The sequence below is a fragment of the Apus apus genome, chromosome 1 (assembly GCF_020740795.1).
Source record: "Apus apus isolate bApuApu2 chromosome 1, bApuApu2.pri.cur, whole genome shotgun sequence".
Classification (NCBI taxonomy): domain Eukaryota; kingdom Metazoa; phylum Chordata; class Aves; order Apodiformes; family Apodidae; genus Apus; species Apus apus.
This window is the reverse complement of record NC_067282.1, coordinates 158,354,194-158,377,986: the sequence shown is the minus strand read 5'-3', so window position 1 is coordinate 158,377,986 and position 23,793 is coordinate 158,354,194. Positions and strand designations below refer to the sequence as shown.

Below are 23,793 nucleotides of genomic sequence, written 5' to 3'. Positions count from 1 at the left end.
TCTGCCATCCCTGGCTTGCTTTTTATGGGTAACTCCTCTGCAGCTCAGCCATCAGGCCTGTGTGGATGCAAGGATAAGAGCTTATAAGCCTCTCAGATAGAGGTGAAATGAGATTTCTGTGAGCCATCCATGCTCCTTGGCTTTTTACCATATGGTGAATATTAAACCCCAGGAAAATATCTCCCATGGCAACTTCTCAGCTCTCTAGTGCAGGCACTAAGACTGCATTGCCAGTGGTGTAAGCAGTAACAGAAGATAAAGATGTTGAAATCATATTATATTTATTACATACATGAGATATAAAATCAAATTACCAAAATAGTGTATTTTTTTTTTTTTGTGAGTCCACAGGACCTTGAAAGAAAAATACATACATAAAGCAGATTGGTAGATTTGAGATTTCTCTGGTCTTGTATGTCTTCTTTTTCTTTCCTCTCACACTCATGAACATAATACACTCTATGCAATGTGGTTTAAAAATGCTTTACAGAAAAGATATATTTTAGTGCTGAAAACTGCAGTAAACTGTGCTATATTCCATACTGGTGTTAATGAGGAAGTATAATGGCTGTATATATTGCAAAAAATAACACAGAAGGAAAAAAAAAGTTCAGTTTTAAATACTAACATAAAAATAAAATAAACTCCAGGCCCACCATGAATCACTGGGTTCGATATATGAATGTGAATCCTTTCTGTTATCTGCATCCACTCATTTTTTCTGCAGGCAGAGTTTTTCTCCTCTGGAAATTGCATTTTTTGTCTCAAAGTCTCTTCTCACGCTGCTTGCGAAGTCTCGCTGGAGTCCTGCCCACGGGGTCCAAGTGCTGGTCTGAAGCTGGGACTTCAGTGCAAATACTTTATCTTTCAGATTGTATCCTCAGATACTCTGAGTGGCCAGTGCCAGGCTGGCCATTCCCTTTATACTGTTAATGCTGTCCAACTGGGGGGATCTTCAGGAGTGCTTCTGTTTCAGGGAATTTTTTTCATGTGCCACCTTCAACCTCTGCTTTCCCCAACACAATTAGACTTCCTGCACCATGAAGTGGCAGGTAGTAAAGTGCTTTATACAATGAAATATTTACACTAGGGCTAGGTTCATTTTTTAACACTTCAAGGACAAAAGCTCAGAGGTGCTGCACCCTCTGGAGTTGGCTCTTCTCTGTGGCCATGCGGTGGGTGGAGAGCCGGCCTCTGCCCTGTGCTGTGCTTGTGCCAAGGCAGAGGGATTGGATTCACTCCGGTAGCTCCATCCTCACCAGCACAGACAGGGAATATAGCCCCTGAAACCTTCAGTGGGGTGACCAGGTTAAAAACACGCAGTGCTCAGTTCTCTTTGACAGGTGCAGTGTCCTAACCCGAGGGGGTGTTTTAAGAGAGTGGTCATCACTCCCCCTGTCTGCCCGCCACTGCAGACATTGCCTTCACCACAGCATCCTCTGGGAGCCTCTGGAAGTCACTCCAGATCCATGCTGGTGGCACTGGCAGTGGTGTTTTGCTTCTCAGCTGTAGCTCGTGGGCACGCTTTCCCTCTCTAGGGTGGCAATCTAGTCTAGGGTGATCAGTGGCTTCATAGGAGTTTCTCCAACATTTCACTGGAGTGAGACAAGCGTCTGCCCTTCCTTTTTGTTTCTCTCAACATTAAGATGAGCTGGGCTCAGGTGAGCACCTGGCAAGGAAGCTACAGGCGAGTGAACGAACATTGGCTAGGAAGAGTTAAATTAGATAGCGCCTACAACTCTGAACGCCTCGCTACACGTTTTGGCACTATTTTCTTACATTCCAGTTTTCATCCTAGAGGTCTTCTCTCTGTGAAGGCTGTTGCATGTTGTGCATAAAGAAATGCCCTTAGGTGGTCATGCACCTCTAGTTGCAGTCTCTTTTCAAAATCTCCAGGACCTTTCTTCCAAGAGCTGACTTCCACTGATGGACAAAACTTTTCATGTTGACGATGAGTCTGCCTGTTCGGATGTCCTCGTGTCCTGCCACGAGGTACTCCATGCCTGCAAACCAGCAAAGCAGTTAGTGACTGCACACCACTACACTCAGGTAGCCTATTGACACTGCAAAGTCAGCCTGGATATCTAGTCCCATGTCGAAAAGCACTTATTTGAGTAATTATTTACACATCTTGATTCTTCTGTGTATCTGTATATCGATGTATCTGTATCTAAGGAAAAACGCCCTCTGTGGCACATCTGTCAGGAATGTGTGGCATACAAACTTCAGTTTTGTTGGCTTCTAAATACAAATGGAAGTTGAGGTCTGGGGGCTGCACCACAAGTTTCTATACCTTGTTTGTAAACTGCTGTTACCATAATTTGGCAGCCAGCTGCCCCACTTCTCCCTGAACACACCTGTGCCTGGAAATGGATCAGTTCAGCCCATTCATAGAACCATAGAGTGGTTTGGGTTGGAAGGGACCTTAAAGATCGTCTTGTTTTGCCCCCTGCCATGGGCAAGGACACTTCCCACTAGACTGGGTTTCTCAAAGCCACATCCAACCTGGTCTTGAACACTCCCAGGGAGGGGGCATCCACAACTCCCCTGGGCAACCTGTTCCAGTGTCTCACCACCCACACACAAAAGAATTTCTTCCTAATGTCTAACCTAAATCGATGCCCTTTTAGCTTGAAACCACTCCCCTTTGTCCTACTACTATAAGCCCCTGTAAAAAGACCCTCCTCAGCTCAAAATGGCTGGTGCCTCCTCGCAGGCAAAGGCATGCTGGACCCTGACAAGAGGCAACACTAGATTTCCCAGAAGAGCCTGAGGGGGTGGCAGTCACACTGAAAAGAGCTACCTCAACTTCTGCCTCCACCAGACGTTTTAGAGACATGACAGCAATGTCTGGTAAAGCCTTGCCTGGTGTCCAGAAGGTGCCAGAAAGGGCTAGAGCACAGCCCTGCAGCATCCTGCCGCAGGCTTCCCCACAGGCATCCAGGTCTGTGCTTGGCTTTCAAGACATGACATGGATTAGCTAAAGAAACACTGCCACAGATCCCAACAGCCTAAATGGGCCATGAATGTGCCATAAATGGGGATAACAAAGAGGATAATCCCTCCTGTGGCAGGAGGAGCTCCCTGCCAGGTTCAGCATCCTGCTACTGGACCATCCTACTACATCCTATCTACCCAAGCACACTTGGGATAGAGCAGGCATGAGATCCATCCCCTGTACCTCCGTCTCCCCCTCACACTGGTCCAGGGAGCACCACAGGGGTGTACAAACTGTGCTCTCCATCACCCTGCTCCATCCTGGCCACAGCTCATGTTTGCTTGAGTTTTCATTTGAAGTTCAGAATAAAGGCAGATTGTCCCCTAGCTAAAGGTCATGTATGTTTTTCTTTAATTCAATACAATTTGTTATCTACTTGATCTGAGTTTTTGGGCACACACTTCCCCTCTTCTGCCAAGCAAACACAGGATATGTGTGTGGCAGTATCCCCCTTTGCAAGACATTTATTTTGGCGATGTGAATCCTGTTGTTACAAACATCACTTTTCAAAGGCTCCTAAATCTATGTCCCTTGAGAGAGAAACATGGCATGCACCCTCAGAGAACAAGCAAACATTGTTGTGGTTGCTGGTTCCGTAGGGCTTTGTAGATTTTCAACCTGATGTTACAGAAGCGTAAAATGAAAATTAATCAAATGACTGAGATGCCACAAGCCAGGACTTGAGGCTGTGTGTTTTGCCCTGCTTCTTTGTGTCTCAGCTGGGCAGAGCTGAGGAGGGGAAGGGGCTTCTGTTCCCTTGAAGAAGGCTGAGACCTTCAAACCTTTCATCTCAGTGTCCCCCCGGAAGTTTAACCCACCTCTGTGGGTGCAAGTGGAGGGAAAGGTGTGCAAAGGTAGGAATACTCTCTCGTAGGAACTTAAGTACATTCATCATCTAAAAACAACCCAGGGAGATTTGATAAATACTTGGAGATTTTATTTCTTGCTAGAGCTTTTAAGAGCCTACCTTCCTTTTGTTATCCCTTTAGTGCTGTGAAACAGGATAAAAATATGTCTTTCTTTTATTTTTATGTTTATCTTTGATCTCCTCTGTTTTTCGGAGATGTGATTTCCATTAAAGCTATATGTCAGGAAATTGGTTTATGTCAGCTTGGATTTTTATCCAGCTGTTATTCATTTATTCATCTGGAGGGTATAAGCTCTTATTCTGAGAGAGAGTTAAATCTACTAATACAGGATTGCAAACCATTCAGAACTTAATGTGGTAGCTGAAGAAAACAATGAGATTAAAAAAAAAATCTGGGATCCTTTCCCCCCCTCCACCTTTGAAATGACTGAACCTTAAAGATGCACTCGGTCTATGTTTTAAAGTTTCCCATTAGGACTAAGCTTCACAACTTCTTTCTAACATGCAAGCTGAGATTAATTTATACTCCTGGCATGCCAGCAGCTGCATTTCAAGACAATAATGAACTTTGCAGTGTAAATCATGAGAGCTGGTAAGGGAGTAATGCCTGATATGTCAAGATGCCTGGATTGTCTCTAAAGACAATTTGATCTCCACCCTTCCACTGATGTCCAAGTGATCTTCATCAATTCTGTGATTACTGCTGCCTTTTCATCTGCTGGAGTAAATCAGCAAAGCTCCTCTGAAGCTAGTGAAATTGCAAAGCTGGGAGTTGTGGGGCTGCCCTGCATGCTCGGTGTCTGACAGCTTTCACAGTGTTCCTTCAGGTTCCTATTAAGGTAGCTGCATCTGGGCTCTCGGGTTTACATGGCATATGGAAAAATAAAACAGCTGTATCTATTTAATTGTGGATTGATGGTGGTTTATCAGTATCTGAAGTCTTACTGCACTTAAACAGTAAAGTCCTGCCTAATGCTGATGATTCATCTGACCCTTGTACTTGACAAGACTTCCTGACTGCAGCTGTGCTATCATGGCAGCTTGCCGTCAAAGCCAAAGATGGTCACTCGATGGAGATGAAAGAAGACTGCAAACACCTCATCAATGAATAACCTTTCTGCATGATCCAACCTTGCAGACAGCCCTATCCTCCCAAAGGAAGTTTCTAATGCTGCCTACATACAGGATGTCTCAGCAGAGAAATCAGCATTTTGACCGGTGATTTCCAAGTGATGCGTGTGCCTCACAGAAAGAAACCCTTTATCTGTATGAGTTTGTAACTGTTGGTTTACCTCAGAGAGGTAAAGAAAGGTGTGTCAGATGGAGCTTAGTTTTGCTCTGTTTAACAAAGCCCTGAGTCTGCATCTCCTCATTCCTGCTGAAGACAGCATGCACTGTTTATACTCCACTGCAGTGAAAGATTACAAGGAAAAAATTGTGAAGCCAAAACTGCTCTCTCACTGTATAAAATAATATCTTCCAAATCTTGTAGATGCAAATTAGTGTTACTTTCAAAGAGACATTTTCTCTTTAGTTTAGATTAGAAATTCACTACAATGTTATAACTCAAATAAGACTCATATGTGTTTATTAGCACTAGTTTTGAAAAGTAGTAATGGGGTGATATGCACCTCTCTCCCTCTGGGAAGAGACTGAGACTGGTAAAGCTGTCAGACTGTTATTATGCTGCATAAAGAGAACTGTACGTTTGAAAGTGTATAGAATGAACCAAGTTTTTCTCTACAAGATTCAAATTTGATGGAGATTGCTCTTGGGATCGAAATGATGTAGCAACCAATAATTTAATGAACACTGGGTTGCCATTTCTGCTCATTGTCATGAGGGGCCAGAGGAGTGGGAATGAAATCTGTGTAAATGTGGTGGGGAGGTACTGCTCAAGGGTCAAACTTACCGGGATTGAGGATGGGACAAGTGCAGCCCCTGTTAGTCCAGGATTCAGGGTAGAGCGTCCTCTTTCCCCGGAGGATCTTCAGCTTTGTAGATTTCAAGACTTTCTTGATCTTTACATTGACTTCTGCATGGGAGCCTTTGTCATGAGCAGACAAGATCTTTGTCTTGATCACTGGGAAGACATGAATTCAAACCCAGGAATATATAAACTATTTATAAATAGTATTTTTTTCTCTTTTCTTTTTTCTTTTTTCTTGTCTAATGTGGGTGTCTGGGTGAAGCAGTGAGGATTACTTAATTGCTGTGGAGTTAGACTGATGCTCCTTGCTAGGAAGCCTGGGGTCAACACAGTTACTGGGACAGTACATGTGTCCCCATACCTATGGGCAGGGATGCTGCTGGTTGCTTTGGCCATGGCCCCTGCACCTGCCCAGGAGGCAGGTGAGGTCCAATGACCTGATTTTCAAAACTTGTGAGGGCCCCATTTTCCCCTGGAGCTCAGTAAAGGCTTCAGCTTCCTTAGCATCTTTGGAAATGAAGTGGAAAGCCTTTCTTTTAGGGATGGACCTGGAGGCTTTGCTGGCTTTGGCCCAGACAGGGGTGTAAAGGGGCTGCCCCCATCCCGCCCTGGTGAGCACTCCTGCTATCAGTCCTCCCGTTTTGCAGAATGGCCAAATCCAAATGCAGTGGTGGAGACAGATGCTGGTTGGGACTGAGGCAAATCACTGAGTACTTTGAGGTTACAGATACCCACAGGCACACTCCTGCCACCTGGTATCCCACCTGCTGAGCCCCTGTGTGGTTGAGGCTCAGGGCTCAGGTCCCACACATGAACCTCCGCTGCACAGTGCTGATGCCTACACTGGTAGGTAGCACTGTATGGTGGTACTTTATTCAGTGCTGCACACTAGGGAGCTCAGGGAAACCTCTCTTACTGTTTGGCCTCCTGAAGCTCATGATGAGCCCCATTACTCATCTGTCTCTCCAGTCTGGTTGACACCTTTGCATGTCAAGTGATGAAAGGGTGGGAAGCCTGAGTGCACTTTAGATAAGATTTATGAACTTGGGGTTTCTGTGACTTTAAAAAAATTATTATTATTTCTTATCTCTTGCAAGATTGAACACAGTCACTACTGTGGTCAGGGAGCAAAGCAAAGCAAAATCAGATTTTTTTCCTGATATCACTAAGCCAGGGCTATATTTCAACCTCTGGCAGCCCCTTGAACTTCCCTTTGTAGGTTGCTCAGCAGCCTGCAGAGGTAGGGGTTATCTCTCCGTGCATTTTTTACTTCAGTGCGAGACGAAACAGGTGCAAAAACCCCCTGGAAGACTGTGAAGGAAGGGAGTGCTATGCAGAGCATTCCTCACTCTGCTGCGGTCTGAGGGAGGCAGTTCACTGGCACACAGTGGAGAGGTCTTCAGAGACAAAGCACCTCCTCTCATTCATTTAAATCCAGCAGACATCTCCCCTCTGCAACAGCTGAACTTTACTGACAGGGAAAAGGTCCCAGGAGCTGCCAGAGCCACCTTCTCTATGTAGTGCCTTGTGTGGTGATCACTGTCCCTCCTTACATTCAGTCTAATTAAGATTTAGTGATTTTTAGACTGTTCTTGCGGTGCCTGGTCTACAAAGAGTTATAGTGACTCATTTTTGATAATACTGCTTTCCAGTCTGTCTTGGGCCTAGACAACCTCTTAGAGACCCTTCCAGCTTTTGTCCTCCCGTGATTTTGGCACAAGAATATTTTGGTAGCAAGAGAGGTGGGTAACAGAGCAAGACACTTCACCCACCTTGATTTGATACCCCGATATCTATGTATTTTGGAAAGGTCAAAGATCCACTCCCAGACCAAGTAGCCCATGGGTTTGCAGGGATGGAACAGTGCACACCGCAGCATCTGTCACGCTTTACACTCCTGCACCGCCTCGCAGCACCTCCCTTTACACCCCTGCCACCTCACCCGAAACTCACCGTAGGTGTACTTCATCCCACAGAAGACCTTGGGATTCCCTAAAACTTGCTCTTTACACTCGCATTTACCTGGGGAAAGAGAAGGAGGCAAAGGGCTGTGGATTGTAATTAGAAGATGGGAGCCTTTGCAGACAAAACCTGGGACTTGCCAGAGGTTTTCAGGTGGTCCTCAAGCCTCATGCAAAAAAAGCCCTGTTTTCAGATCCAGGCTGAATATACAATCTTAGTCCAAGGGCAATTATTCCTTGTTTACAATTTGAAGAGAAAGGAAACAAAGGCCTTATTATTTTGCCTTGGGATCCAAATAACATGCATGTCTTTCCCCATGGTATTTTCCACACCGTAATGTACCAGACAAAATTTAAAAAGGAAATGTTGCAGAGGTTAAGGCAGACTAATGACTTCCGTGATCTTAGAACAAAGAATAACATGATATACTTATTTACGTTTGAAATGAAGTCGCCCAGACAAGTGATGGTGCTTTCATCTCAATTAACTCAATTATTGTATCTTTGAGATTTTATCATGCCACTTTCTGAAGACGCAGGAAATGACGCCTGCCCGCTTGCACGCAGCAGCCACTGCGAGGGAGGACGTTCTGATGCTGCTCCGTGGGGACAAACTGCCTCACAGCAACCTTCTGCAGCATCTGCCTTCTCCAGACTTGGGTGGAGGGGAATTAGAGCTGAAATGCCAGGCAATCTCAAATTTCATTGTAAGCCGCAATTGATGCCAAAATTGTTGTGGATATGGGGGAAAAAAATAGTTATTTGGATATTTCCAGCTCCCTGCCCATAAAGTAGCAAAACCCAGCCTCTACATAATGTTGCTGGTTTATCCAACACACTCCTATGTAATACAAAGACAGATTTAAACAATGGATAACATAAAGAGATTGTTCAGCCCTGAAATTCAGAACTAGGGCTGCAAATCCAGGCAAGCAGATCCTGCCTTACCAACAGCTGAATGCTGGGTGCAGGCTTTCAGTGTGGAGAACCTGCCTAAAAGGTTTGCACATGCTCTTGTGGATGGGATGAGCTGTAAGACTCCTTCAGCTCATGGAGGGGAAGGAGGTGGTTGCACAGGACATTAACAGGGAAGTGTCACCCCCTCCTGCAACTGCTAGGGCTCCAATTATAAGCTGGTGCAGAAGACTGTATCTGTGCTGGCTGCTGGTAGGAGGGATGGGTCAAGGAAACACATGCAAAGCCACTGTCCTACCGGAGTGCCGGAGTGCCGAGAAGCCCTGCTCATCCTCCCAGCTCCAGGTGGGCTCGCTCTCATTGAGCACTGCCTGGAAAGGAGGTGCTTCGTGGTGCCAGGTCACGTCCGAGCTGTTGGGAGGAAAGGGAGATGGTCAGCCTTCCTTCTGAAGCCAGCAGAAAGCAGGGCCACTACCAACCTGTCCTCTAGGCACAACGTGACTGCACGTTTTAGTGGTGTTAAAAGCAAGGGGCAGTTTTGGAAAGTGAACACACTGAGTGTTGTCAGAGTGCATTGTGAACATATATTAATATGCAATAATCATCTCCAGTGTGGTTAAAAAACCCACCAACATATAAGATCTGGAGAGTGGGGTATTATTAAAACATGCTGTCTTTTAAAAAAGTCAGTGTGGCTCCAAGTACATCATAGTCAATGCAAGCTGAATTGCAACAGCAACCCTTTGGTCTTCTCTTGCTCAGATCTCCCTGAAGCTCACATTTTGCTCACGGAAAGGAAGCACTGGTGAAGGTTATGGGAAACACCCATGCATTAACACCAGCACCAGGAGCCAATAAGCCAGCCTTGCTGGTGCCCTGCCACGCTGTGCCAGGCACCCAGGGGAACTGTAGTCTCAGCACCCCCATCCATCCCCAAATTCCTGACCATAGCAAACCCCAAATACTTTATATCGTGGCTGTTTTTCAGACGCCGTGCCACACGTAAACGGGGCTGGTGCATTGCCTTCCCTGGGACGGGGGTGGCGGGGGCACTGGTGAGGCTGGGAGCAGGTGGCCAGGACCCCCCAACTCACCTGCTGCTGAGGCAGTCGCCGGTGCGGGGGTCGCAGCTGCGGGCGCAGTGGCAGGGGCGGCAGCCGTAGGCACCGAAGCCCCAGTAGCCGGGCAGGCAGCGGTGGCAGCGGGGCCCGGCCACGCCGGGCTTGCAGGGACAGTCACCAGTGCTGGGGTCACAGAAGGTGCGGGGGCCCAGGGGGAGCGCGGCCGACCCCAGCGGGTGGCAGGAGCAGGCTGCGGAGGGAGGACATCGTAGGGGAACAGAGAGCATCTGTGAGTGCAAAAGCTCTGAGGGGTGAAACCATCACTCTGCCCAGGGACAAGGATGTTTGGCGGCTTTTCTTCCCTCTTACTCATATAGGTCTGACCATAGTCTCCCTTTAGAAACTGACTGACTTTTCTGAGGTGTCTTAGTCTACCCACCCCAGTTGCACCTTATGTTTTGCCTAACAGGCTTTATGACTTTCCTTATAGCATCTGGACTCCAGTCCAGCTGAGTACCCAGCGATGTGCCTGACTCAGAATAATGTTTAAGCAGCTGTGGGTGCTTCGTTGCAAAAAAGAATCAGAATATAACTGCTTTCTAAAGTAATAACAACTGCCTTGCATCCAGGAGGTTAAATAACCCCCTCAGAACAGTTTTGTTAATTAAAGTGTAGGCTGGGGAAAAAGTACCCCTCTGCCTCTGTCTTATTTTTTCTTAAAGCCATGATTTCAAAACAATAAGAAAAAGAATAAGGACACCAAGGGCTTAGAGACATACAGATGTTTGCAGAGTGTGTGTCATGCTGGCTTCTTTTTTTTTAACCCCACGCAGCCCCTTGCAGCAGGATGATGCACTGGAAGCATAATGGGATACAGTGGGAAAAATGGCCATTCTCACAAATCAGAAAGGACGCCCTAGAATAGGTGGTGTGAAGACTTCCTCGTCTACCTCTTAGGATTTTTCTTTCTCACAAATGCAACATGTGTCTGTTGCAAGACCACAGTTTTTTACCCCCAAAGGTGTCTATCTTTACAAAGATGAGAAATACAGTTATCAAAATTGTGAGTCAAACCTCTGACCACGTGGCTTGGCCAACAGGCAGTGCAGTTCCCCACGGGACCAGTAGCCAGGTGACTCGTGCTCTCCTTCCCTCAGGGTCTGGCTCTCTGACTACGATACGTTGTGGTCAGCTTTGTGCATTATGGCAAAAAATTCCCTGCTGAAAGACTTTTGTCTAAAAGTCCATTTAGATAAAAATTTAATTTCTTGATAAAATTTTGTTTGGATGGAATTTTTTTGCCAAATTGTAATACAAATATTTTTATTTTGCAACCATGAAGGCAAAAAAGCAGAAAAGCTACTGCATGTAACATAAACTTTCTCTTGAAATACTTATCACTGCACATACATATATTTAACTTTGCTCCAACAACATGTTTGTGGTTTCAGGCATTTAACATACTTGGATTGTCATTTCAAAATATTAAAGGATAGATTAATATTGGCAATTAACTTAGAGGCAGCTATGATTCCAAAATCTTTGCCAAAGTAATCCCCAAATTTTCCCCACCCTTTCCATTTCCCCACAAATATAATTATATAAAATTAAAAGATTAGAAAGCCTCTCCACAAACTGCATAACTAGCTGCAGGCAGTGAACTCCTGTACCTTTAATAGCATAGTTTTCAACAGGGCTCACCAAGACTCACATACCTTTCTCCTGAAGTCTGTGAAGTGTTTTACACCTAACACACGAAGCCAAATGCTCTCTTTTCCTAGGGGATGTGGTGGGTATTTCTGGCATTCCTCTGCCCCTTCAGGGGACATATCAAGCACTTAAACCTCTTCTGTTCTCTTGCAGTCAGTGAGGTAAACTCACTGCTCAGAGAGAGATCTGATCTTGTTTCGGTTGGATTTCAGCTGAGTTTTACTCCCAGCCCTACTGGGCTTGGAGCTTTTTATATTTCAGACAATGTTTTCACACAATTTTTTTCCACATGGAAAATGTAATGGCAGTGGCCATTGAATGGCAGTGGTGAGGCAAGAATACTAACCTTGCAAAGGCTATTATGACAAATGCAGCAGCAAGCTCATAGGCAATTAAAATGCCAATTAAAAATGAGAATGTAATTGGCTATACTTTTTAATAAAAGCTGTAAAGAGATGTGTTGTGAAGGTTGGTTGTTTCTACAAGGGCAGTGTAGCCACCTCCACAGACTCTGTCCTTGCTTGCTGCTTCCCCGTGAGTTACCAAGGTGCTGACCTGCTTTCCATCAGCAGCTGACAAACTGAAGCTTTTTGGTTTTGCATTTTGGGTTGAGGCCCAAGATGACACTAAGTGGCATTAATCTGGATGCTTTAGGTGGCAAATTTACAACATGGTAAATATTTGTGAGGTGCTGCAGTGGGAACGTGCTGAGCAATGCAGAGACATAAACTGCAGCCCATCATAACGCACCGAGCCCTAGAAACAAGACTCTAGAGCTCAAATGTGAGCGTGTTATAATGACTTCCACAGAAATGCATGAGAATAGGACCAAGCGCCTCCATACTATGGCAAAGGCAGGAAGGAAAGGACTGCAGGACTGATTATACAGCATTTGGCAGCTGAAGCTACTGCTGTACTGGGTGTTGGTTTTAGACCCTGTTTTCCTCCTTCTGCCCAACCTGCACCTCACTGTCGCACAGCTAGTAGGAGACCCACTTCCAGGAAGGTCAGAGGAGCAGCCAAGCAGCAGCTAAGTAGCTACAGACAGTGATGGATGGCAGTTTGAGGTGGACATACGGGCAGAGAGAGCGAGAGTCTCAGTGTGAGGCTTCAGGACAGTGCCTGTCTCATGTGCTGGGGCCACCCCACCGGCAAGGCTGGGGGTCTCCATGGCCAAGGGAGCTTCACTGAGAGAAGGGCTGGCTGGGAACCACCAGCCTGGGACCAAGAGAAACCCTCCACAAGCTTGATCTTTTTGCTTTCTTTTTGACTTGTAAGCAGCATTGTTAAAATGCCAATTTTCCACCCTGTACTACACAGCAATATCTTGCACCTGACTTTGATGCACAGATGAATTAACAGCTGCTTGTCCCAGCATTGCATGTGCTGATTTGCAGTGAAATCCAGTGAGTGCAACTCCAGTTGCCCTGGGTTGGTCATACTGTTGTGGTTTCTTCAGCTGCCAGCTAACCTTGGGAAATGCCAAACATTTACACTCAAAAACCTACAGCTGAAGAGCAAAAATAAACTTGGCAATTATAAAACCTGATTTAGTGTCTGCAATTATTCTGTAGCTGAGGCTTAAAAATTCATGAGGAATGTAAAGAAAAGGACTGATAGGTATGGTGGGGGAAAGAGTCATTAGATTGTTGTTTTAAATGGCAGAATGTCTGGTACACACCTACTCCTGAGTAAATATTATATACACTCTTCACCTACAAGAATCTTTAAAGTATCCTTAAAGATTATGGCTTAACAACTCCTTTATTTACTTTGACCTTGGTATTTTTAAATTTTCAATGCTGCCCGGCAGTTGAGCAATAATAGTGCCTTGAGCCAGCAGCAAGCAGGCAACACCAAGGCCTTTCGGGAATGAATAACAGGGCACCACGCACGTCCCTTGTTATTGCAGACCATAGCATGGTCCTCGGAAATGTGCCAGGCATAAGACATTATTGGTGTTCTATAATTTAATTTAACAGACATTAGTCATTTGCTATGGCCCTACAAGCTGATGGACTGCCCCACGAGATGCTGGATTCCTTGCTGCAGGGAGCAGCCACCGCAACAGAAGACCAGAAGGAAAATGGTGGAGGGATCTCAGGAAGGAGAGCATTTGTGAAGTACTTCATGCATTTGAGTACTTAATGGTTTGTAGTTCATAAATACCAAAACCAAAAAACCACAACAAAGTAATGCAGAAGGTAAATACATGTAGACTTTTCCCCCCTGTACTCAGGGCTATTTTAGAGTTCTTGTAAAATACATGGTACCTTGGCCTTTAAATACCAGAGTTCGTGAAAACATAATGGTCCATAAAGATGCTGGACTGTTGCATTAAGGAGTAATGGAAACAAATATATAGTCTTTGTGTCAGGCACACTTCTTTCTTTTTGGAGAAAAAATGTGGAAAGTGGAATGCCACGGGCCAGTGATTTAGAGATGAATGCAGAAAGTTAAGAGCACTGAGCACCAGCATACATCAATAAAAATACCTACTAATCATCTAATCTCTGCAGCTTCCTCCTGTCCAGAAGGACTGGGAGAAACTTTAAGTTGAGTCTTCTGGGAGGTAGCTAACATACAGATTAATACATGATGTAATGCCTGACTTCACTAGCGCTGGTCTAACCTCACACAGGCACACACATAATGTTGGCAGCCTTCCCTTCAAGCTGTGGCTGTTTTGCAGCATGAGATCCTGATACCTCTGTTTCTCTCTGGTTTTGCAAGGAAGGAGGCTTTGTGCTGGCCAGCCCAGGAGGTGCCATTTCATTTCCTTTTGGACCTTCCAAATAGCCACAAGATTTGGACTGGGCATTTTGGCACCAGCAAAACCCTATGAAGGGTCCCTCATGCAACTCAATCTCATTAATGGGCTGCATGAGACATCCCAGGAGATGGTGGCCGCTCCTACCACCTCTAAGATGAAGGGTTATTTTTAGGTGTCCAGAAGGCTGTGCTCAAAGCAGTGACAAAGGTTGACTTGGCTTCCATGGCCTTGGAAAAGCGTGCGCTCTTCCCTGACAGGAGCTAGCATGTAAAGAGTATCAAGAATAACAATCCTAGTTAAGGTAGCACAACTCCAGTAAAAGCACATTTTGGAGCTTGAGGGTCCCTTACAATATTTATTTCAGTCTTTTGTCTTGCGTTATCTAACAGGAGTCAATTAATCAATTGTTTTTTTTTGTAATCTGCAAGGGTGACTCCACGAGTTAGGGAAAAAAACCCCTCAAGCTTCTGTTTTAGGTCTAAGTGCAAGATTTAAACCTGTTTTTTTACTGAGACTCCAAAAAAAAAGTTAATTGCCCGAGTTCTGGCAATAGTTACAGAGGGAAAGTTTCTGATGTTTCAGAGGAGACTTGTAGCTTCAATATACACAAGTAAGTAAAGGAACTTTAAAAAGTCATTAAATTCACTGTTTAAAAAAACAAATTTGTGTACATACTACAGGAGTGAAATAATTATTTACACAAGTAATGGAGAATGGTGGTCAATTATGTTTTCAAAAAGAGAATTAGAGTTGTAAAACAGGCATTTCAGCTGTTCTGCTCCTCCTTGCAATGAGTGAAAGGTGGAGAGGAGGACTTCTGAGGCAGCCTTACAAGGATGAGGCAAAGTGAGGGAGCAGGACAAAAATGATTGCTCTCCTCCCAACTCCACAGAAGAAAGTGAAAAATCACACCCTCGCAGCCTGGGGTGCAGGTCCCCAACTCAGAAGAGTTTCTCTTTCTTTAAACACAGGTACTTCTTCTCTGGAGGAGACAGATATGCTCAGAGTCCCCTCAAATGACACATGTAGGGTGTCAGTTGGACTTTTTTCTGCCACCCACGAAGGTCATCCTCCAGCTTTGGGTCAGTGAGGAGAAATCTGGCTATGTTGGTGGGTGGCTGAAGGTGCAGAGTGGAGAGCATGCCTGCACCCTATATTTAGCTGACCCATTTATATTTTGCTTTTGGGATCCGGAGTCCCCTATGGTGAGTCACCATCCTCACAGTGGTCCTTGGGGAGTGTGCCTTTTGGATCTCTGCTTTTGCTTGGGAAATATTTAATTTCACTTGTAGCTAAGTCTTTGCCTTTGGCCTGGCCTCCTCAGTGTCACATCTTCTGAATATCGCTAAACTCCTGTTCCTGTCTCTCCCTCCATACCCACCTGCTGCTGCTGTGAACACGCACTGGTGGGCGATGCTATTTGCCAGCTGCCCCCCTGTTGGCTGAAGCACCCTGCTTCTGAGGTTGCAGCAATGACCAAACAAGGAGAAAAAGAAAGCATGATGCAGCTTATGCTTTCCAAAAATATCAGGACATAGTGAATTAATCATCTCTCTTCCCCTGACCCCAGGCTACAAGGATCCTCGGGATAGATTTGTCAACAGCATCTACAGGCTTTTGCCCTGCAAACTTCACCATTGCTTTTTGCAAACAGAACCGAAAAGGGAATTCGAAGGGAATTCCTTCACTGAAGCAAGAAGATTGTTCCAAGGAGGGGCAGAAAGATCACACCTTTCCTTTGACATTCTCCCACTTGATGAGCATTTCCTAGTGAAAGGTCACTGACTTACGTTTGCAGGCGTCGGGGGCAGAGAAGGGCTTCCTGGGGTCCCGGTAGAAGCCCGGCTTGCAGCGCTGGCAGTGCTGCCCCTCCGTGTTGTGCTGGCAGTTGTCGCAGACGCCGCCGCTGCGGTTGCCCGATGCCAACCAGGCATCCATGTCAAAGTGACAAGTGTCGGTGTGCCCATTGCACTTGCACGCTGAGATGGAGCCAAAGGGGACAGAAAGACTCATTAAGGCAATGAAAGATGTTGATTTGCAGATAAGAGACACAAAAACCTAAACCATGTTTTGGAATGGGAGACCTGACCTGTGACACCATTACTCAATCAAATGCATGAAGTATCATTGCATTTTCATCCATGCTTGCCAACCTTTAGAGGTGACATTTAAGAAAAAAAATATCAACCAAAATTCTTTAACCCTTTTTTAAAGAATGAGTTCCCCAGTACAAGGACAGCAACGGCACTGGGAGACCTCCCACATTCACTCATCTTGCTGTGGCAGGATCCTTCTCTCTCTGCTTTAGGACTCAGCAGTGCCCTGTATAGCACCTGCCACATGGGTGCCCTCAGGATGTTCCTTGCATCTGACAGAGGGAAAGGGCAGGTGGAGGGGAGGTGTGTGAGAGGGGACAAACATCCCCCTTTCCCTGCGCTGGCACTGGAGATGTCTGGATGGCCAGACACCTAAACTTAGGGGACAAGTGAGACCTATTCCAACCCCTGCTCATCAACTGCTGCTGGTGGAATCAGGGATTCACTGTCATTCCCTTGGGGAACATCCATACTGGAGTGAGTGCGACTGCAGCTCAGACAGGCAGGCTGATGCTAGTTTAAGTGTTGACAGCATTGAAGCCTCAGAAGGATGGCACTCAGCATGCCTGCAAAACTGCACAGGGTGGTGCAGTTACTCCTCAGCACCCTTCTGACTAGACTGCTGCTGCTGCTACTGCATCTGACCACCCTGTGACCTCTGCAGCCCCCTGCAGCCTGCGCTCATCTCAGCACCACAGAAGTAATCCTCCCATGTCCACAGCACCTGCCCACCACCCTGGTATCTGCTGCCTCTTGGAGACACAGGAGAAAAGCACACAAGCAGGAAGCTTTTTCACTCCAGCAGAGGCTCTGGAGACACTGATCCTGGCTGGCTACTTACACTGACACTCTCTGGGGGCTCCGGTTTTGCCGTCGGCAGCCTGCCAAGGCTGGTCATTGTAGAGCGGGGCGCAGTGCTGGCAGTGGGACCCTGCTGTGTTGTGCTTGCACATGCATTTCCCATGGACCTAGTAGGGCAAAAAGAGCAAGGATCACCCACAGCAAAGCCCATAGAGTCTCACTGGCACAAGCAATGCCCATATACAGGAGATACCACACCAGCTAGATGCTGTTACATAGACTAGAAAGAGGGCTAGCATGATGTCTGCCTTGATGTCTGGTTCAGTCAAAGGCAAACACTCTGCAGTTACACTTTCAGTTAGATTAGTATTTGTGGATCACCACATAATTGTATTGTATAATCATACCTTTTTTTATTTTTTGAGATCTGAAAGGATTTCTAGCAGTTTTAAGCCGCATCATGAATTCCCAGGAGAGATTTTAAAAAGCCATATTCAAAGCATCCTTGGGAAGCACTGTAAAACCTTTCTCCTTTTCTTCCTCCCAAACATGAATACGCCTCTGCAGCACTGCAGGAACAGCATGGGCAACCTCAGCACCCAGCTCTGCATGCCCAGCTGTCACCATTGTAAGTATGAGAAAAAGGAACCCTCTGAAACATAGATATCTACTCATGCTAGGCAGAATCTTTGACCCACAAAGGAAGAACCAAGGATAGCACAAGGACCATGAGCAACTATAATCAGATATCTTCATGACAGATAGATAATTTAATAGCTAGACAGCCTGGTGCAAGGGGATAATTCGAGATGAAAAGCCAGCGTAGCACACTTGGTGCCAGCTGCACTGTCAGCCGTTGGCATTACTCACACTGTTGGCAAATGCAAAGAAAACAGGACGTAGCTGGAGGACAAGAGCAGCCAGGCAGCTCTGAAACAGCATGGCTCCGCCAGCAAGGCTGAAGGCCCTGCTTTTTCCTGTGGAGCGTGGCAGCCGGCTACCTATTATAGCTATTCTGGTGACTGCCCGTGCTTGCAGCTTTACCCTGCTCGATGTTTTACTTTTAAGTACAGTTTTACTAAGAGCGTTTCAGCTTCAAGTCTCTTCAGACATCTGATGCATGGCCAGGCTCACGGCACAATCAGCACCCTGTGTTTGATGAAACGTGAGCTGAGCGGTGTCTCACCAGCCCTCCTTCACCAGGGCAAGTGGTGGGGAAAGGGAGGCAATAAACTGAGTGTGGTTTGGCTTCTCCAGCTTCTCAGTAACGAGCCGGAGACCTCAGCTCACCCTGCCAGCTTGGCCCCATGCTCATGCCACAGGATGGCCATAAACCCAAGGGAGCTGGGGAGCTGCACCAGCTGCCGGCTGCTTTCAGTACTGGGAGTGACACAGGCTGGTTGGGGAAGCTGGTCATCAACCCAGAGCTGGGACATGGCTGTAACTGCTACTGGAAAATGTTGCCTTCCACCCTGTTTAACTTGCGGTTTTACAGGTTTGCTGTTCCTAAACTGCATGACTTGCTACTGAGACCTACCACAAAATGGTTCCTGAGAAAAACCTGAACAGTAAACAAAACAGAAGAGGACCTTGAGCACGTTGTAAACAGCTCCTGCTTGTTACGTAGGTGCATACACTTGCAAGCCATGCACACTCCTGGCTAATGATGACTTATTTATTTATTAATGAATAGATTTCAGCTGCTATTTGACAGTGGTCAGATGTAACAGGTACAGACAAAAACTCAAAATTGACCTTGAAAGTCCTTAAAAGACTTTTCAGCAGCAATACAAATAACACAATATTGCAAAAAGTTTTACAGTGATCCTTTTCTGCCTTATTAAAATGTCTGGATAATCAAATCAGGAATAAGCAAAATACAGTACAGCAACCGGACTGTGTAAGCAATGGAGAGGTACAGGTGGAGTCAGACAGAATGCACAAGTGTCTAAGCTAAAGCATAAAGACTAGGGTACCTTCACTTTCTGTGGTATTTTGGCCTCATCGCAGAGATCAGTTGGTCTCACTGCAGGTACTAGTAAGTCTGTCTGGCTCACTGTATTGATATATGCTTACATGTGTGCTAATGTTTGAAAAGAATGAGAAGCAAATTAAGAAAAGAAACAAAACAAATTTTCAGAAGGAATTTTTAGTTCTCAAAATGTGTTTTGTGTTTGCATATTTTCATTTTTGCTACCACCTACAAAATATTCTTCAAACTCTCAGATGCCTTGCCTTCCTAAATCAGCATTCCACAACAGAATTTCTCTCTCTCTTCTATATTTTTTAGGCAAAGTCCACACACAAACCAATGTGACAGAGCTACTTTACAGACATTAAAAGCATCCATCTGCATGGAAACAAATTGGTTAAACTTGTATTAGTCATGTGGTCATCTTCTCATGGTTTTGATGGAGCCCTAACTCTTGTATGCCATTTTTGGTAGGGGTTTCTTGCAAGTCCTTTGGCCATTGAGTGGTTAGTGGTAAAATAAGCTGTAGGAGCCTGAACCACATCTATGGCCAGGAAAATCTTTCAGCTTCTTCCTGACCAGACTTAGGTACCCTACTCTTAGGGTAGAGGGTCTCACCAGACCTAGGATGTGTGTGATCAGGAAGGGAAGGCAACCTGAGGAAGCCAGAGGGTGCCATGGTCCAAACCAGGCAGTCCCTTGGTGCTTCGGCAATCGTGATGCCAAAGTGAGAAAAACATCGGAGAAGACTTGCAAACAGGGGTATGTCTCAGACATGGGGACTCTTGCTGTTACTGCAGGGATGTGTGCTCCCCCTACTTGTGCCCACAGCCTACAGCCTCAACCCTTAAATTCAGTTCCCTTCTTGCCAAAGCCACACAAAGAATCAGTGGGGACTCAATCAATCAGCCAGGGCTCCCTGGCATGAATAATATACAACTCTGAAACCCAGCAGCACCTAAGAAACCCTCAAAGGATTAAGCATCCCAAGACGCCAGCAGAGAGCAAGGCAAAACACCCCACCGAGGAGCATTCATGGTCCCAAGGCATAAGAGCCTGCATTTTCTGAAAGCCCGAGGGCTGTATAATGGAGCATGCTGTGTTGGCAGAATAGGGGAGGTGGGTGAAAATAAAAGAGAAGAGGACAGATATCCCAAGGCCCTGATGTGCAGCCATTAATTTGGCACACAGAGTTAATAAGTACACCACTGAATAGCTGTGTGCCAACTTCTTAATTTGTATGCAAACGCTAAAGGAAGAGGCCTTTTTCAACTTAATAATTAAAAAAAGTCTGTGGTGGGGTGTTTCATCCTGCTGCAGCAATGGCAGGCTTGTAAGCTCCTGGTGAGGAGCATTGCAAAACAGCCAAATTTGGAGATGGTGCAAATCAAGCCAGTGGGTGTTTAGAGAGCTCCTGTGGCAGAGCAGGGCATGATGCTCCTCATGTATTGATGCCTGTAAAGCTGGGGAAGGAAGCAAACGTCTTGCTGAAAAGCGTAAAAATTCCTTTCCTTCAAGGTTTATCTCAATCAGATGTGTCATCATCTCCATCAGATGCTTCTTCCCAAGCCCAGATACTGTTGTGACTCCTACACCCCCTCCGCTCAGCTTGGAGTTGGCTGGATGGCTCTTCACTAGCCCAGCTAGCCATGCATGCTTTGCAAACCTGTACACACCCCTGCTTGCTGCAGGACTGGGGACTCATAATCTCAGCAGGACTTCCATCTGGGTGAGCACCAATGAGGGCACAGGACACAATGGCCCAGCTGGCCCCACTTCTGCATAGGATGCAGCTGCACAGGTTGCAGTTTTTGGGAGCCAGCTTTGGAACAGGCAGCTGGGCTCCAAATTCCCATGGTGCTGAGGCTTTACAGTTGCATGACTCAAGCAGGCTGGACCCCAAGAAAACTCCACCTCTGTGAGGTCCTCTCCAGCCCTGTGGTGGCCCTGACCCCTCTTGGCCAGCTGCAGTGGAGTGCAGACCTGCTAACGAACAAGCTAAACAACTAAATGGCCAGTCTGAACTGACCAAGGGGAGAGAAACAGGCTCTTTAATAACCTGTTTCTCTGTGTGACTGTTTTGTTAATACCCTTTTACCCTATTCCTTTTTTCCAGAAATGTAATGAAAGTGCTAAGTGTTTGTATCAGGCTGATGTATTTCTTCTCCTTCAATAGCAATAGTGATCGCTGCCCAAAACAGCTTTCCTATAAACATCTCTCCATCCAAGCTTTATCCCATTGAAAAAATTATCTTTTTCTTCTACATAATTCCAGCATGCCAGAAAAAAATTTTTACGCATCAGAAACAACACAAGAAGTGAATATTAGCAAGCCCTTTCTTGCAGGCCATTGGCAGACAGGTATTTTTTTAGTAAAAAAAGAAATAGTGTGACAGCTGAAACACGACAAGAAGAAGGAGTAGTAGAAGGAAAAGAGAAATGGCAGCAGGTGAAAAAGAGCCAACAGACTGGCTACACCAGGCAAAGCTAATGCCTGAAAGAGCTGTCGGAGGTCCAGATGCAAGACCATGATGCCTGGTAAATTTCCCATCAAGACAGAGAGCAGCTGGGAGACAGGGCTGAGAAACTAGCCTGACAGCTCTGCTAGGACAGAAGGTAGGGCACAGAAATGACGTACCTGGCCTCAGGGACCTTTCTGAAGGCAGAATGTGATCCCTATGCATTGAGAAGGGAAAGAGCACATTTTTCCTCCCTCTTAATTTACCTCCATTTACATTTAACCACAAGGCATAAGCACTTGGGTCATTCTGGAGCACCTCTAAGTACACAAACACAAATCCCAGAATGTCTCGCTGCTTTAAGCATTCACACAGCTCTGGACTCATTTAAGTGGCAAAATCCCTCTCATACCATTTTTCATTTTGTCAGGGGGTCTTTACATCCCTGTTCACTTTCACGCTGTTTCCCTTCTTAGCTTGACAGCCCTGTCACGACATCAGTCATCAGAGGGCACATTGCAAACAGTGTTACAAAAGTTGACTTCTGTAAGATAAACGAGCGACTGACTCTCTATACAGAGGCAGTTGCTAGGACATGCTTCCTCCCAGAGCCTTTTGTTGCTGAATTAGAACCTTTCAGTGCTTCCTTTCAGATTGCAAATACATGTGTGTTTTTTTTCTTTAGTCGAGTCCTATAAAATACTTTTCCTCAGATTTATCATGTTCCAAAATGTTGGGCAGTGAGAAAAAAAATGCTGCTTTGAGGGAAAAATCCTTTCGGTCCCTGTTATGAATTGATTTATATTGCAAGAACTCACTCATTTATATACAGTCCACTACAAATGCACACTAAAAGAAAATCAATGTCCCTAAGACCTGATAGTGTAAATAGGCTAAATAGCTGCGAGGGGCCATTGCTTTTAATAGAGTTTCTTTCTTGAAACTGCTAAAATTGTATTTTCTCTATTTATTTATTTATTTATTTTACTTTAACAGAAAAGGGGCATGGCATCAGCCTAAAGGAAGATAATGGCATTCACGCTGAGTGTCTAATCATAGATTTTAAACTGCTCTTGAGACACTGTGCCAATTTTAGAACCAATGTCTACTGGCTGCTGTCAGCATGCAGGGAGGTATTCTTTCCCAAAGCACCAGACAACCAAATTTATGCATGAGAAAATTCTCATATCCTATCTCATTCTCATGGAAGAATACAAAGCTTGTTGTCCAGGGTGTGGGGGCTGTCTGGTGTTCTTTTTTTAATTCCTTGCACAATAGGCTTCTGTCAGTGACGCTGGAGAAGACCTTCAGCATCTTTTGATGGCAATAGCATGACTACAATTTAAAACAGCCACTGGGCTGGCCACATGGGAAAGGGGAGGAATATTCATCCTGCCCAAGTATATGGAAGTGCTTTAGCATGGTAGCTCAGTATAGCCTGGATCCCAACCATAGTGTATCCTTCCAACCCTTTGTAACTAGGGAAGGAGCCTGGGGAGACCAGCTGGCTACCTTGGGTACACTCACAGCACACCTCAAACGAGGGGAGGTATATCTGGGGTTTGGTGCCTAATTGTCAGGGAGATGCAATGAAGTTCAGATGCATTCACTGATCAAGCTCCTGAACTGGTTTGTCTCTTCAGCCTAGAAAATAGAGCACAGCTCCTGGATAAGTCCTTGACTTACACTGACACAGCACCTTGGATTATTGAAGAAGCATACAAATGTAATTGAAGCAGTGCCATTCCAGCATGGCAGCTGCACACACCAAACCACTTTGGGCACATGTCTTAAGTTCGTTAAAGCTTCTTCATGCCTAGGTTCTTGTTTCTCGTTTTCTTTCTCCAGGGCAAAGATAGCTGCTGTATCACATTATTAAAACTATCATTGAGGGAGAAAGTGAACAGGAGGAAGAACAAAACCAGACCACTTTGTTTCTTCTCACTCTGTTCCATCTCACTCACCTCCATGGAGGTGAAAGATATGCAGACAGTGCTGCACCAGCAGGAATGCAGGAGGGGAAAGGTAGGATAGGGCGGGAAATGTCAGATAGCTGGTAATATTGGATTATCAATGAGATAATGAAGTCACCAACTGATAATGGGGTCATATGTCACAGGGGTAAAACCAGGAAGCTCCAGTAAGGACACAGCCCCCTAACACTGGTAACTCCAGCCAATCATAAAAGCCACCTGGCTGATGTGGGACTCTGCAACCAGGGAAGGCTAAGGAATCCCTGAGATAGATGA

At 45.6% G+C, this 23,793-nt stretch overlaps 1 protein-coding gene across 2 annotated transcripts in view; it reads right to left on the bottom strand.

The window, feature by feature from the left end:
* Positions 1-264: 264 nt before the first annotated feature.
* The window catches only part of NTN4 (netrin 4), a 48,471-nt gene continuing 24,942 nt past the window's right edge, over positions 265-23,793 (bottom strand). For both annotated transcript variants that reach the window (XM_051632362.1, XM_051632372.1), the window contains exons 4-10: positions 17,154-17,280; positions 16,007-16,195; positions 9,767-9,983; positions 8,971-9,083; positions 7,750-7,818; positions 5,779-5,949; positions 265-2,003 (exon numbers count right to left, since the gene is read on the bottom strand). In XM_051632362.1, the coding sequence (XP_051488322.1) occupies positions 1,867-2,003; positions 5,779-5,949; positions 7,750-7,818; positions 8,971-9,083; positions 9,767-9,983; positions 16,007-16,195; positions 17,154-17,280 (1,023 nt within the window). In that variant the 3' untranslated portion in view covers positions 265-1,866. The remainder of the gene's footprint in view (positions 2,004-5,778; positions 5,950-7,749; positions 7,819-8,970; positions 9,084-9,766; positions 9,984-16,006; positions 16,196-17,153; positions 17,281-23,793) is intronic.